A 15,638-nucleotide genomic window follows, 5' to 3' on the forward strand; every position below is an offset into this window, starting at 1 on the left:
GACCTGTCCCCAGCGGGCTTCTCGCCGCCTTCCACCCAGTGAAGTTTTGAGCAAACACACTCTTGCCCCTGGTTCTGCTCTCAGAGCTGGAGACTTGCTGGGGGAGCTCTCCCCTCCCCGAGTCACATCAGAGACATGAAGAATAGACAAATAGACGTTTGCCGTCATCTCTCCCAGTGACTCATGCCAGGGGAGGAAATAGGCCAGAGATTTGGGGGGAAGTTGCTCAGGAGTGAGGAGAATGTTAGGCGGGGGAAGACAGAGGTGCCAGTCATGTGAAAGCTGGGGATGAGGGCAGCCTGACAAGAAGGTAGGGTGGGAACAGAGATCCTGAGGCAGGGACCAGCATGAAGGGTTCAAAGGGGTAAAGGAAGGCTCTAAGGGATGCAGGGTAAACAGTGGGAGGAGCTTTCTATGTGAGCTCCGAGGATCAAACTCAGGTCCTCAGACTTGCATTAAGGTCCTCATGCTTACACAAAGGTCCTCACACTTGCACACAGGTACTTTACTCACTGAACCACCTTCCAGACATAACTGTTCTTCAGAAACGTAGCCCCTAAGGATACTGAGAGCATCTGTGCTGTGTATCCAGTCAGGCTGGCTGTTCACACACTCCAAGTGGGACAGGATGGATGTTGCGTCAACGCATAGGAACTCTCCTGTCCTCTGACATCCAAACCCAGCCTATTACCCCCAATTTCTTTACTTACCTACTCTTGCAGGTTTAGGCTTAAGGGTCCTGCCCATCTTGAGGGTATCACTAATTAGAGTCACGGTGATGACCGAGCCTCAGCGCCCCACCTCTCTTTCCCATCTTCAGCATTCCTTGTAGGATTCCTGTTCTCAAAAGCAAACTTTACAGCCTACTCTGTAATTTCAAGACCTAGGAGAGCTGAGGCCCAAGGGTGGCAACTCTGAAGCCAGCCTGGGCAATGTAGTAAGGCTGTCTGAAAAAATAAAAAGAATGACTGAGGGTGTAGAGTATTTTCCTAGCATGCGCAGAGTCCTTGCTTCAGCTCCATGTCTTGTAAACCAGGTGTGATGACCTATACCGTAATCCTATCACTCGGGGTAGAGCAAGAGGCTCAGAAGTTCAAGGTCATCCTTGACTACTCAGTGAATTTAAAGCCAGCCTTGGCCTGTCTCAAAATAGAAAAACCTCTGAATTTGTTTAACAAGACCTCCCCATCAGGGTGACAGCACCCTGCTGAAACCAAGGTGAAAGCTTGGCCAAGGCTGCCACATCCCACCTCCATAAACATGGGGTCTTTGTATTAACTCGGCCCCCAGCGTCTGAGACCAGGTCGAGGTAGCAATGAAAAGCTAGCGCAGGGCAAGGAGGATGGGAACGAGTTAGCCAACACATCCATGGAAAGCTGGGGCAGGCTTTATGCCAAGGCCAGCTGCTCCGCAATAGCCCCATCGTCTGGTAACTGCCTCTACCTTCCCAGAGCCTGGCACACAGGCCTGACACACCTGTTCCCTGCCAGGTCCCCAGGCTTGGCCGGTGGTCTGACATTTGAACTTTCTGAGGAGTCAGACTAGGCTACCCGTCTGTGCGTTCTGTGAGAGATTCCCAAATACCCTGTGCTGAAGACCGCCAGGTTCAGGATGCTGACATAGTGCGTAGCTAGGGTGCATCTCAGCACAGTGTCCACGGATATCTTTGTCACATCATGAGGTGTGTCACGGGATGAGGCAGGAAGCTCACCAACCCTCAAGGCCTGGGACTAAGCCCACTACAAGGAGGTCTCTGGCTCCACACCTCCACAGTTGAGGCCCAGACAGTTCCAACTACATCAAGGCAATTCGAAGCAGCTGGGCAGGCAGGCCCTGGACCCATGAGTAATGACCAAATAAAGTCATTCATCTGCCCTTGCCAGAAGTCAAGAGACAACCTACGTCAGTGGGCTCCTAGTATCCCCACCCCCACCCCGACCCCCACCCACAGGGGAAATAAAAAACCATCACCAAGCCTGCATTTACCCAGTGGATGGAGTCAATGCTCTCACTTCGTTAACAGGGAGTGTCTAGCACCTAATTTAAAGTTCTGGGCCCAGCAAGTCAGCAGTGTGGATAAAGGTGCTTGCTGCCTTGTTGACCTGAGTTTGATCGCCAGGCTATGGGAGAATAGACTCCTGTAAGTTTTCCTCTGACCTCCACACACATGCTGTGATTCATTCTCTCTCTCTCTCTCTCTCTCTCTCTCTCTCTCTCTCTCTCTCTCATACACTCAAATATATTTTTTAATTTAATTTTTTGAGAAAATGCTCACAACTCTTCATGAGTATGTGATTTAGCCAGATGCACCTCCAGAGTCTGCTGTGTAACCCCCATACCCCAGGATGCCCAGGTTTAAGAGAAAAAAAAACAGCTTTGCAAACTTCTCTCACTGGGTATGTGCCCTTGGACAAGTGACCCAATCTCTCTGAGCTGCAGCTTCCTTGGTTGTTCAGGAACGTCATTGTAGTTAGTGTCTTGTTTGTGCTGACTGTGTGCTGGGCCTTGTATACACATGACCTCATGCAGTACCCAGCAGAGGTGGGTGTCCCATAGGCTTTGAAGGGTGAGCAAAGGCAGCACTCGACTGGGGGTGGGCAAAAGGGCACACAGAGGAGGAGAGAGTGGAGATCGGGGTCAGGAATTATGGGAATCTAACCATATTGACTGCACACCTGTACTTCAGAAGTGTCTAGTGGCCATGTGTGACTAGTGACCATATCAGATGGTCCAGGCGGAAAGCATGTCCATCGTGGCTGACTATCACCTGGACAGTGACCAAGACCCTGAAGGACTGGAAGTCTCTTTGTCCCATCTGATGAGGCTGTGAACAAAGGATGGAGAGTGTCGGAGAGTCACTAGCCGGTTCCCCCAGCCCCGTGCCAGGAGGGTTCTCTCGCTCCGTCATTATCCATGCTGTCATTAGTCCTCATGTGACAAGGGACACACTGGGGCTGGTTCCATGTCCAGACTCACCTGACTTAATAAGCAAAGCCAAGGGACAGACCTGGTTTACCCAGTCCCCACTGTGGATGCTACCTGGGTGCCATTGTGAGCAGACCCCATGGGATGCTTCAAGAGCCCTCATCTTGCAGATGAACCCCGGGGTACCAGGTCCTCCACAGCTCCTCTCCTACAGGCTGTGGGGTCAGGGGGTCTACTCCTGAATTTGTCCTGAGTTCATGGAGATCAGATAGCTCAGCTCTGACATTCCCTGGGCTCCATACTAAAAATGTCCATCTCCTGCTCATCATATGTGATTCTAAAATCAGCATGTGTTAGACAACCCATCCAAGTGCATTCTTTGAACAAAGTTGTTCATAACAGAAGAAGAAAGAGAAGGAGAAGAGGAGGAGAAGGATAAGGAGGAGGAGGAAGAAAAGGAAGAAGAAGAAAGAAGGAGGAGGAGGAGAAGGAAGAGGAGAAAGGAAGGGAGGAAAAACACAAAAATAAATAGATGTTAAACCTGTGAGCTCCTTCCTGCAAGGCCACAAGAGGACCCACCTCAGTTGCCTAGGTGATGGACCTCACAAATGCTGGGGCTCTTGCTCTGTCACCTGTCGCTGAGAATCCAAGTATCTTAACTTGTCTTTCCTCCCCACTCCCGGCCCTTTTTGTAATCTCAGAAGGGATGTGAGCTAACAGCCAGCCACCAGACCTCGCCTTATACCTCGGCTTCAAGCTGTGGGCCTCTAGGGAACACACATCACCTCTCTGGGCTCTGCTCTCTCGTCTGAAACCAAGAGCAGTGAATGGCTGTTGAAATGAGATGAAATAACTGTGTACAAGTACCTGGTACACTACAGACGTCCCCAAATGCATTAACCTCTTCCTTTGTCTGCTGAGGCCCCCATTTGTGGTCACATGACGCCGTCAGCTCAGGAACAACAGAGCTGAAATGGAGCTGAGTGACATTTGAAGCGGCTCTCCACAGCCCGTTCCCTCGTTAATTGCTGCACAGGTAGTCCGTTGACTTGGGAAATGCTGGCCATCGAGAACCACTCTAGGGACGCTTTGGTGACATTTTAAAGAGGGTGAGACAGAATGTTCCCTCTGATGACGTAATCCTCACCCAGCAGAAGAAGAAAAGTGGCTGAGCCATGGGCCGGAGGGTCCAGGAGAAACCCAGCTCGGAGGCGTGGGCTGGCCCCATCGGAGCAGTGCGAAGCGGAATCACTCAGGGCCGTGCACCCAGAACCAGCCTCCCAGCTCCTGATTCCTCCCAAATGACAATCCACACAGACCTGGTCGGGGGTGGGGGGAGTCCCCAAAGCTAAGAAGGTTAGCACAGAGAGCTAGACAAGGGACAGCCCCCATGCCCACAACCAATACCCACAGGGGACACAAAGTTGCTGAGTGGCTTGAAGTTGGGGATGGGGTATGACAATAAAGTACATCTGCAGTTGGATGCAAGGTAGATAAATAGAGGGGAACAGGAGAGCAGCCCTCACAGGAAAGGACAGAGGTGACATAGGCGCCTGGGTAACGTGGTCCAGTCTTCATCTGTGAGGCTGGCTACCCTATAGGGCCTTGCTGGCATAGCCTTAGCCTGGGCCGATCAGAAGAAAGGGCAGGAAGCCAATGGGGCTTCCCATGCTAGCGATTCCATTCTGGAGTCAGGCACAAGCCTGTGGTTGAGGACTGTGTGACATGAGCTAATGGCTTTCTGTATCTGGACCTCACCTTTCTCGTGTGATTCTTATTGTGATGCTGGTAGTGGTTAGAGCGAAGGTGGTGGTCGTCGTCATGGTGAAGAAGGCGAGGAAATGGTGATGGTCATGGTGATCGTAGCGTTGATGGTTATAGTAGCAATGATGGTGATGATGATGATAGTCAAGATGACAGTGATGGCTTAGATAGCAATGATGGTGATGATGAATGTCTTAGGGTTTCTGTTGCTGTGAAGAGACACCATGACCACAGCAACTCTTATAAAGGAAAGCTTTTAATTTGTGGGGCTTACAGTTCAGGGATTTAGTCTATTATCATCATGGTGGGAAACATGGTGGCATGCAGGCAGACATGGCGCTGGAGGAGGAGCTGAGAGTTCTACATCTTGATCCACAGGCAACAGGAAGTGAACTGTGACACTGGGCAGAGCTTGAGCACAGGAGACCTCAAAGCCCATCCCCACCGTGTTACACCTCCTCCAACAAGGCCGCACCTCCTAATAGTGCCACTCCTTTTGCGGGCCATTTTCTTTCAAGCCACCGCACAGTGAGGATGGCGATGATAGTGATGATGACCATGGTGATGATGAAGATGATAGTGATATGATGGTTTGGGTACCAGTGATGGTGATGTGATGATGGTAATGATGATGTCATGAGCATGGTGATGGTCAAAATGCTAGTGATGGTTTAGATAGCACTGATGGTGATGATGATGATGATTATGATGATGATGATGACGATGATGTGGTGATGGTGATGGTTATAGCAAGAATGGTTATGTTGATGATGGTAATGATATTGATGTTGGTAATGATGTGTGATGCTAGTGATGGTTTAGATAGCACTGATGGTGATGATGATGATGATGATGATGATGATGACGATGACGTGGCGATAGTGATGGTTATAGCAAGAATGGTTATGTTGATGATGGTAATGATGTTGATGTTGGTAATGATGTGTGACTGTGGTGGTGATGGTGGTCATGGTATAGTGATGGTGACAGTATGACAAAGATCATGATTATGACAGTGAGGGTGTCACTGGTGGTAGTGTTACTCCTGATGAGAAAGGAAAGCCAGAGATTTGTTTCTGAGGGTGGCGATGGTGGTGACGGTGGTGGTGAATAAGGACAGCCCTAGGAGCCTCTACTTCAGAGTAAATGCAAGCAGTGAGCCGGAAGCTTTGGCTTTACCACTGACCACCTGGGACCTTGGCCCCTGGGTGAGTTATTCGCCCATTGCCATGATAAAATAATGTGACAGGAGCAACTTAAGGGGTGGGGGTCTGTAGCTCACAGTTCTAGGTTGCCGTCCATCATAGGCAGCAGGAGCTTGAGGCAGCTGGTCACATTGTGTGCTCTGTCAGGAAACACTGAGTGATGAATGCTGGGCCTCAGTTCACTTTCTTTAGTTGTTTTTTACAGTCCTGCCCTCAGTCAAGATGGGTCTTTCCGTATGAGTTGACCCAGCCAAGGTAATTCCCCACCAGCATGGCCAGAGGCTTGTCTTTCATCTCATCCTGGACTCTGGCATTGAGAGCAGCTCTAACCTCCACAGTCCCCCCCCCCACACACACACACACTTCTGTCTCTCATCTCACCATCTGTGAATGTGTGATGGCGGCAGCTAATCCTTGCTCCCACCCCATGGACCATCTCAAGGGTTAGATGAGTCAAACACACACAAAGGGGTGAGATGACCATTCACCTGGGAGAGGGTTTGCCTTGCAAATATGAGGACCTGGGTTTGGTCCCCAGAATCCACATGAAGGAAGGCTCCTGAGCACTGGAGCTGCAGAGGCAGGGGAATGGATGGAGTTTCCTATTCTGCGGTCCCATCAAATCCATGATCTCTATACTTGTGAGAGACTCATAAGGCAAGCTGGATGACTCCTGAGGAATAACACCTGAGCCTCACCTCGGGCCTCTACATGCACACACACACACACACACACACACACACACACACACACACTCATGAACCACACGTATAGTGCCTGACATGTGGTGAATGCTAATTAACTCTAGACACCATGCTGAGTGGTATTATTTTCATTGCTCTGTCCCCTATGCTGGTGATTTCTTGTTAAAGACGCTCAAAACCTTGGTCAAGATCAGAATGAGGAGTCTTGGGTCCGGCCTGCAGGACTCCCGTCTATCCTTTGCCCTACCTCCCTCATCCTGAGCTGTCCTGGGTGGGTAGGGTGTCCAGTACATACCTGATGACAGTGATGCTGACAGACCTGGGAGATGCCAGATTCTCCGCCCCGGGAAGTGGGAGGAGGGCTGAGTGATGTCTATGTGGCAGCCATGCTGAAGCCACAGACATTGCACGCAAGCCCAGAACTGCCTTCCCTGTGGCACTGGGGTGGGGGTGGGGGTGGGGGACGGTGTCCCTGATGAAGATGTGTGGGCCCACAGGCTACACAGAGAGACCTACAAGTGAGCCGGGGTTCTCTACACACATGGGGCTCCCAGATCAAGGCTACCACCCTGCTATCAGTCTTCCTCACCCTCCCCTCCCCTGCCCTTGCCTTTCAGAGACCTGGATGGCAAGGCACCCAAAGCCCTGCCCCTGGGCGGTGACAATGACCGAGTCTTCAATGACCTGTGGGGGAAGGGCAACGTCCCTGTGGTCCTCAACAATCCGTATTCAGAGAAGGAGCAGGTAAGTGGACCTCACTGGCAGCGTCCTGGGTTCCCACAACTCCTTGCGGGTGGGGGTGAGAGAGGGGAGGGGAGCATGGCATCCCAGAGCCATTGGCCTGGAGGCTAAGCCAGGAGGGCTGGGGCTGGGGTTCGAGGACCGGCTCCAATTCTGGGTGTGTGGTGTTTGGCAGTGTTTGGGAACTTGCCATTTTTCCACAGCTTACATTCCCGTTACTACCAGGAAGGGCACTTGTGGTCCATGTTCTAAAGACGTGGAAAATATAAAACTCTGAATATTTTTATAAATGTATAAACCTAAAGCTATGTATGAAAATATAAAAAAAAAAAATCTAAAGCCACCAAATATCCTCACTAGTACCTTTTTTCCCCTTAACACCAAACATAGAGACCAACAGTATTGATTGTTTTTTGTGCGTTCTAACATCTCGTGTATAAAGAGACAAATGACACTTGTGTTATTTTCATGCCTTCGTATGAAATTGTGTCTGCACTTGGCTTGGCTTTTTCGCGTATTAACGTGTCTAGGAGATAAGTCCCTGTGAGAAGGTAAAGGGGGGAGGTGTCTTAATTAGGGTTTCTATTGGTGTGATTAAAAACACCAGGACCAAAGCTACTTGGAGAGGAAAGAGTTGATTTCACTTTACAGTTTCTAGGTCATAATCCATCATCACTGAAGGAAGTCAGGACAGGAACTCAAGCAGGGCAGGAACCTGGAGGCAGGAGCTGCTGCAGAGGCCATGGAGGGGTGGGTGCTGCTGACTGGCTTGCTCCTCGTGGCTTGCTCAGCCTGCTTTCTTATGGAACCCAGGACAACCAGCCGAGGGGTGGCACCACCCACCATAGGCGGGGCCGTCCCATGTCAATCACTGATTGAGAAAATGCCCAGTAGGCTCATCTACAACCCTATCTTATTGAAGCATTTACTTAATTGAACTTCCCTCATCTCCAACAGCTTTAGCCTGTGTCAAGTTGACATAAAAGTAGCCAGTACAGAGGGCCTGGTTCTTTTTCACAAGTGTATAATATTCCAGTGTGGGGCTATGCCGTCCTCTATTGAATAAGTCCTCATACGGGACACTTGGGCTATGGCCACTCTCTGGCTGTGACAGCAGCTCCATCCCCTGTGGCACTGTATAGATACCTCATTTGGCATGTGAGCGGACTTAGGAGAGAAAAAAAATTCCTAGAAGTGTTAAGGTTGAGTCAAAAGTCATTTACATTTACAACCCTGTGGCAGTACCCATCTTACCAGATAAGTGGCAGGAGCAGGGCGGGGGGGCTGTTTGCCCACAGCCTCGCCAGCTCCATCTGTTCCCAAGTATTTCAGTCTTTGCCAATCTGCTGAGATGTGTGCTGACAGCTGAGTCACCATCCCTTTCTAAGAGTGCCTCAGCTTGGCCGCCAACCAGCAGCCACTTCTCTCTTGCCCAGGCAGCTGACGGGCCAGGCCAGGGTGACCCTTGGAAAGAGCCCATGTCTCCTACCAGTCACCCTTACCCCACAGCAGCAAGAGTGGGGTGACTCATGGGAGGTCTGAAAGAGAGGGGTGGTACCCACTTTTCTCGGCACCTGAATAGAAATGGAGCCTTTCAGTCCCTCTGAGCCAGGACGCCAAGCCTTTCTGCAGGGCTTCAGAGGCGGATGAGCCAAGCCGGAGCCACAGCAGAAGCAGCTGCTGATGGCTAAGGAGGAAGAAGGGGCAGTGGGGAATTCCACGATCCCACTGACTGACTCTCCTGCAGCCGGTGACGCCCAGGAATATTTGTGGATGAACTGCATTCAACTGTTCTCAAAAATCAGAGCCACATTGGAGCTGGGATGGGCTCAGTGGCTGAGCATGTGCTTAACAAGCAGGAAGCCCTGGGTCCACCCTAGCAAAACAAACCAACCAAGGCCTTACTGGAACACTGGGGACTCCTGCTCACGGACAAGAAAACAAACTACTGTGGCCTTTAAAAACTCCTTCATAATTTCTTTTTGTTGTAGGAGAATGAAGTCCTGAGAATGGAACCTGGGGCTATGCAAGTACAAAGCTCTGCACACTGAACTATGTCAGCAGCCCTTGGCTTTTTTAAAGTATAGCCCAGGCTGGCCTAGAACTTGTGAATCTCTGGCCTCTGCCTCCCAACTGCAGAGATTACAGGTGTGCACCACTACACTGAAGTTTATAGTTCCTTTCTTTATTAAAAATGAAACTATGTGAACTGAAAACCTTCCCAAGATAAAGACGGACAGGAAGTGGTGCCTCCAGCCAGATCCAGGCTCAGCCACAGTTGGTCAGGTGTACAGTCCGTTGTCCTAAGAGATGAGTCTGATTTTTAATTTATTGTCATGGTTTCAGAGTTTTGCACAAAAATAGTGATGTTTCTTCCTTAAACACACACTATCGAACCATATGTGGGCCTATTTTATTAGGGAGTGTCTTAGTCACTGTTCTGTTGCTGTGAAGAGACACCATGACCAAGGCAACTCTCATGAAAGAAAGGATCGAACTGGGGGCTCGCTTACCCTTTCAGAGGTTCAGTCCATTTTCATCATGGCAGGGAGCATGCATCATGAAGGCAGGCACTGGAACCAGTAGCTGAGAGCTACATCCTGATCCATAGGAAGAGAGAGAGACTCTGGGCTTGGCATGGGCTTTGAAACCTCAAAGCCCGCCTCCGGTGACACACTTCCTCCAACAAGGCCACACCCCCAAATCCTTCTAATCCTTTTAAAAGTTCCACTCCTTGGCAACTGTGTACTCAAATAAATGAGCCTATGGAGGCTATTCTTATTCAAACCACCACAGGGTAACAGCAGTCTCCGTAAGCCAACCTCCTTACAGAGACTCTGCAACTATCCCTACCACCCATGACTGCCACCATCTCCTCAAGACCAAGTGTCTGTTATCATTTATTAGCATACCAATACTGTTATCTTTATTTTTACATTTGGGATAGGGGGTAAATCTTTTTGTATCCCTTTGTTGTTACTGTTGTTGTTTAGTTTTATTTTGGGGGTTCTAGGATGACCCACAGCCTCATGCATGCTAGGCAGGTACTCTTGTAGCTTGAGTTTTCCTGCCTGGCCCACAGTCAGGACAAATCTCTCTCACCTGCCAGTCCCACAGCCTCTCAGACCCGACCAAGTAAACACAGAGACTTATATTGGTTACAAACTGTATGGCCATGGCAGGCTTCTTGCTAACTGTTCTTACAGCTTAAATTAATCCATTTCCATTAATCTATACCTTGCCACATGTCTCGTGGCTTACCGGCATCTTCACATGCTGTTTCTCATCATGGCAGCTGGCAGTGTCTCTCTGACTCAGCCTTCCACTTCCCAGCTTTATTCTCCTCCTTGTCCCGCCTACACTTCCTGCCTAGCCAATCAGTGTTTTATTTATTGACTAATCAGCAACACATTTGCCATACAGAACATCCCACAGCATACTCTACCATGGAGCTATCTCTCCATTCTTTGGGGGTTTTCTAAGATTCATTTTTATTATCTTAGTTATGTGGATATGTGTGTGGGCATTGTGCACATGAGCTCAGGTATCTACAGAGTTCAGAAGAAAGTGTCTGAAGGAAAGTCTATGTGTCAGAAGATCATGTAGACCAATGGTTTGGAGTTTTCAGTCATGGATTATGCTGAGGTTCCGATGTGAGGGGTGGAGTGGATTCAACCCCCTCACTGCTGGTCTCTGGGTCAGTCTTTCAGACAAAGCCACTTGGTCATCTTACTGGGTCTTCAGTACTCAGTACCCCTCTCATCCCCTCTCATACCACACTGGCTGCATGGTCCCTGCCATGATGAAAATGGACTGAACCTCTGAAAAGGTAAGCGAGCCCCCAGTTCAATCCTTTCTTTCTTGAGAGTTGCCTTGGTAATGGTGTCTCTTCACAGCAACAGAACAGTGACTAAGACACTCCCTAATAAGATAGGCTCACATATGGTTCAATAGTGTATGTTTTAAGGAAGAAACATCACTATTTTTGTGCAAACCTCTGAAACCATGACAATAAATTAAAAATCAGACTCTTCTCTTAGGACAACGGACTGTACACCCGACCAACTGTGGCCGAACCTGGATCTGGCTGGAGGCGCCACTTCCTGTCCGTCTTTGCCTTGGGAAGGTTTTTAGTTCACATAGCTTCATTTTTAATAAAGAAAGGAACTACAAACTTCAGTGTAGTGGTGCACACCTGTAATCTCTGCAGTTGGGAGGCAGAGGCCAGAGATTCACATCCCCTAAAACTGGACCTACAGGCAGTGAAGAGCTTTCCAACATGGGTCCTCTGCAAATGTGTTGCCTACTCTTGGCTTCTGAGTCATCCAGCCCTTCCCCCCACCTTTAAAATAATTTTTTTTAGATGAGGCTTCACTAAGTTACCCTCTCTGACCTTTAACTCACTCGACAGCCTGAGCAGTTCTTCACCTTACCATCCTCCTGCCTCAGCCACATCTTTATAAATGAAGGGTAGAAACTGACTAAGACGTTCCTATGTGTCAAGAAAGATAAGAAATGAGGAATATTCTTATGTGCTTAATGTATACCCAAATGCAGTGTTTAGACATTGCCAGCCTGCTTTGGTGGTTTGCCGTTGGAGTTTGTAATCCCCTGTTGGTGGCAGCCTTGGAGTTTGGCTAAAGGGGGAAGTCTTGGGAAGAAGCAGAAGCATTCTTGACTTTTCTAGAAATAACTGGAAGTCCCTGGCAAAGTCTGAGCAAGAGCAGGGCTGTGGCCACTCCCTTTCATGCTGTTCACCTTGTTTAAAGTGGCAATTTGAAAAAAAAATCACTTTGATCTTCTAGTTAGAGGGGTGGAGCTCAGTACAGAAAACACAGCAGGAGTGATTTGGGGATGGGCTTCTCAGCCAGCGTGGTATGAGAGGGGATGAAAGGGGTGCTCAGCACTGAGGACCCAGTAAGATGACCAAGTGGCTTTGTCTGAAAGACTGACCCAGAGACCAGCAGTGAGGGGGCTGGGTCCACTCCACCCCTCACATCAGAACCTCAGCACAATCCGTTCCTGAAAACTCCAAACCATTGATGTACACGATCTTCCCAGACCCACCGACTGTAAAGCCAGGCTCCACATCGCCTTCAGGAACAGGGCTGAAAGGAGCTGGCCATGCTGGTGGCAGTCTGTCACCTCAAACTCAAGAGGCCGAGGTAGTGGGTTGCGAGTTCAAGGGTAGCCTGGGCTACACAGTGTGACCCTTTCCAGAAAAAGAAAAACAAGCACCATGGATATAGCTGACATAATAGGGCATTTTTCCCGGCATTCCCTTGGTTCTGTGTTCAATCCCCAAGACACAGAGTGAGCAAGGGCATTCCTTGAGACTCAAGTTTAGGGTACATTTTGCCAACTCCAGAGATAAGGAGGCAGCCCTGTGGCCCATTGGTATCTCATCCCTGCCCCCGAGGCCTTCTTGTGGAGCAACTCAATAAAGAACTGGTCCTGTATGATGTGGACTGTCTCTTACACCCACCTTTCCAGAGGCTGCTCAAAGCCATCTCACCTGATTGCTAAAGCCCGCCTCCTCCTTTCCCAAAGCAATTTGCTTTTCTCTTTCATACTTTCACCAACAATTTTTATTTTATTTTATTTTTTAATTTTTGGAGACTTTCAAATGGGAAGGGCTGTGTTTCTATCATTTCCTACCCTCCTCTCCCCCCTCGACTCCTCCTGTTTCCCCCACGCTCACTCAGCCTCATGATTTCTTCTTTAGTCATTGTGTGTGTGTGTGTGTGTGTGTGTGTGTGTGTGTGTGTGTGTGTGTGTGTGTGTGTGTGTGTGTACACGCACGCTGAGTCCGTGCAGTGTTGCTGTACGTACATGAGTTGAGGGTTGACTCGGTCACCTGTCCGGGATAGTCCCTAGAGAAGACTGAGTCTCCTCTCTCTCTCTCTCTCTCTCTCTCTCTCTCTCTCTCTCTCTCTCTCTCTCTCGGCAGCTATGAATGGGCCGGTAGCTCCTCACATAGGGGCGGGTCCTTGTGAGATTTCCCCATCCACATCGGCATGTGTTGTTACTGTGCAGGTCTTGTTTAGGGAGCCATACAGTTGAGGTGTTGTGGGAGCAGCCTCCATGCCATGTCTAGAAGATGCAGGTGCCCTGGTCCTCCAGCTCTTAGAATCTTTCAGCTCCTCTTTGGTGGTGCTCCCTGAGCCTTAGGTGGAGAGATGTGTTACAGATGTGTCCGCTGGGATGGAGCATCCCACAGTCAGGCGTTCTCTGTGTTTTGGCCAGCAGTGGCTTTCTGCAATGCCACTTTCACCGGCTACTTTTGTGAACATCCTCAGACAGACAGTGCTGTTCTCTCTGCAAAGAGGGACCTCTCTGTCTGCTTCCCAAGTCAGGAAGAGACTGGTGACCATGGAGGGCGAGCAGCTGTCTGTATTCTCCCTCCCCAGAACTGGGCAAAGGGGCACAGAGTATGAAGAAAGCAAGGAGGATACAGGCTAGACATGAGAAAGAACTTCCTAACTCACAGCACTATTTATTTATTTATTTATTTATTTATTTATTTATTTATTTTTTTTAAAGAAAAGATGAGGCTACACTTTTGGCCCAGAACGGAGTGCCACCATCCTTGGGGGCTCGTAATTAGTTTAAATTTGGAGAGCCTGGCACACAGGTGCCAGACTTGAATCAGTCTGGGAAAGCTGAGCTGTTTGTTTCTATATAGTGGTGATTTCTCTTGCTGGAAGTCTTGGTTAGCTGCGAGGAGGGCCAGAGACCCTGTAGCTTCTAGTCTTTGGTGATACTTCTGTGGACCTCGTCTTGCACATCCTCAGTGCAAATTGCCTCTGGCCCGAGATGGAAGGCGGAATGAGCTGCTTCCTGTAGTTCCTTGAAACCCATGTGCATAGCCCTGTGGTAGAAGCAGAGAAAAGCAAACTCCACCTTCCCTGCCCTCAAGAGCCTAGTGGCCAAGTGCATATATCCACTGTGTGCTTAGCGCTAAACAGGGTGCTGTGGGAACTTATGTGACTCATCAAAGAGGTACCACTGGACCTGAGCTTTGAAGATCAAGTAGGAGTTTGCCTAGCATAAAGTAGATAAAAAGTTGTCTGGTAAAAACAAATGATGATGGCTGACAAGCTGTGGGTTTGCGTTTCTGAGGCTCTCTACTGGATCTCAGCTGTTAGTTTTCAGGCTCACCCCACCTGAGGCACCATGCTAAGGCCCTTCTGTATGTATATATGATAATCATCATATGTAAAATGTTACAACAGATAAATAACGTGAGACCTGCTGCTGGTCCCTTCGCCCTCTGTTCTTTTCTCCGTGCCGTGACAGTTTCTGACCCAGGCAGCTTTAGGAGAGGTTATTTTCTTTACCCAGTTCAGGGGTTGTATAGTTCGTTATGACAGGAAAGGAACAGAGGGGAGCCATCCTGGCTGCCGCGGTGGCAGGAGGGTGAGGCTGCTTGCTCATATCTTGGCAGATCAGGACGTGGAGCTAGAACAGGAAGTGGGGGGCCACAGCTACCACCTCAGTGCCAATCACCTAGTGACTCACTTCCTCTAGCCAGGCTCCAGGCCTCTCAACATCACCACCCGCTGGGGTCCAACTGGTTCAAAGCATGAGCTTGTGGGAGCCGCGTCCCGTGAAGCCGAAATGCTCTTATAGAACCTTAGGAGTGGAACCCAGCCCTTCTCAACGCCCGCTCTCATTGATTATCTGTGTCTCTCGCGTGCCCCAGTTGCTCTCCTAATGGAGAAGTAACTTTACATTGTCTGGAGGCAGATGTCCACCTTCAGAGTCCAGTCACTCACTCATCCAACCCACAGTGCACAGGTAAGGAAGACTCCAGGCCAAAGTGACTTCTCCCCTGGGGTCCGCCCCTCTCTCCCAGCACCCCATCCTGTCTCCAGCCTCCTGCTGGTTTTAAGAGATTAGATAGTCACTCCAGTGCCCTTTCTTGTGACTCCCTCCCCACCCCTCACCTCACCAGGAGCTGGCATTTCCTCTCCCTGGGGACCCAGGGCTTCCTGGCTGCTTTCAAAATGTCAGAATCCATTGTGGAGCTCCTCTGTATTTCCAAGCAAGTACCAGCACGTTGGCCTCTGGGGAGCTCCAAATTACAAGGCAGGAGGGGGTCAGGCTCCTGAACCCACACTCCCTAGTCTGCAGGGGAGTCTCTGAGAGCTGGGGCCTGCTCTGTTGAATGGCAGAGGGACAGCTGCCCTGTGGGCCTGGGTAGCAGAGGGATAGAGCAGACTCTCTGCCTCACAGCTTCCAACCCATTGTGACAGCAGGGACCCTTAGTCAGCCCTGACCCAGGCTTGTTAGTGAT

The 15,638-nt window shown here is 49.7% G+C and overlaps 1 protein-coding gene across 1 annotated transcript in view; it reads left to right on the top strand.

Moving 5' to 3' along the window:
* Window positions 1–15,638, top strand: part of Nos1 (nitric oxide synthase 1) — a 179,697-nt gene that overhangs the window by 94,268 nt on the left and 69,791 nt on the right. Inside the window, 1 exon segment of the mRNA XM_052755171.1 lies at window positions 7,216–7,342. Coding sequence (XP_052611131.1) covers window positions 7,216–7,342 — 127 coding nt within the window.

This window comes from Peromyscus californicus, unplaced genomic scaffold (genome assembly GCF_007827085.1).
Source record: "Peromyscus californicus insignis strain IS unplaced genomic scaffold, ASM782708v3 Scaffold_2__1_contigs__length_46816999, whole genome shotgun sequence".
Taxonomy (NCBI): domain Eukaryota; kingdom Metazoa; phylum Chordata; class Mammalia; order Rodentia; family Cricetidae; genus Peromyscus; species Peromyscus californicus.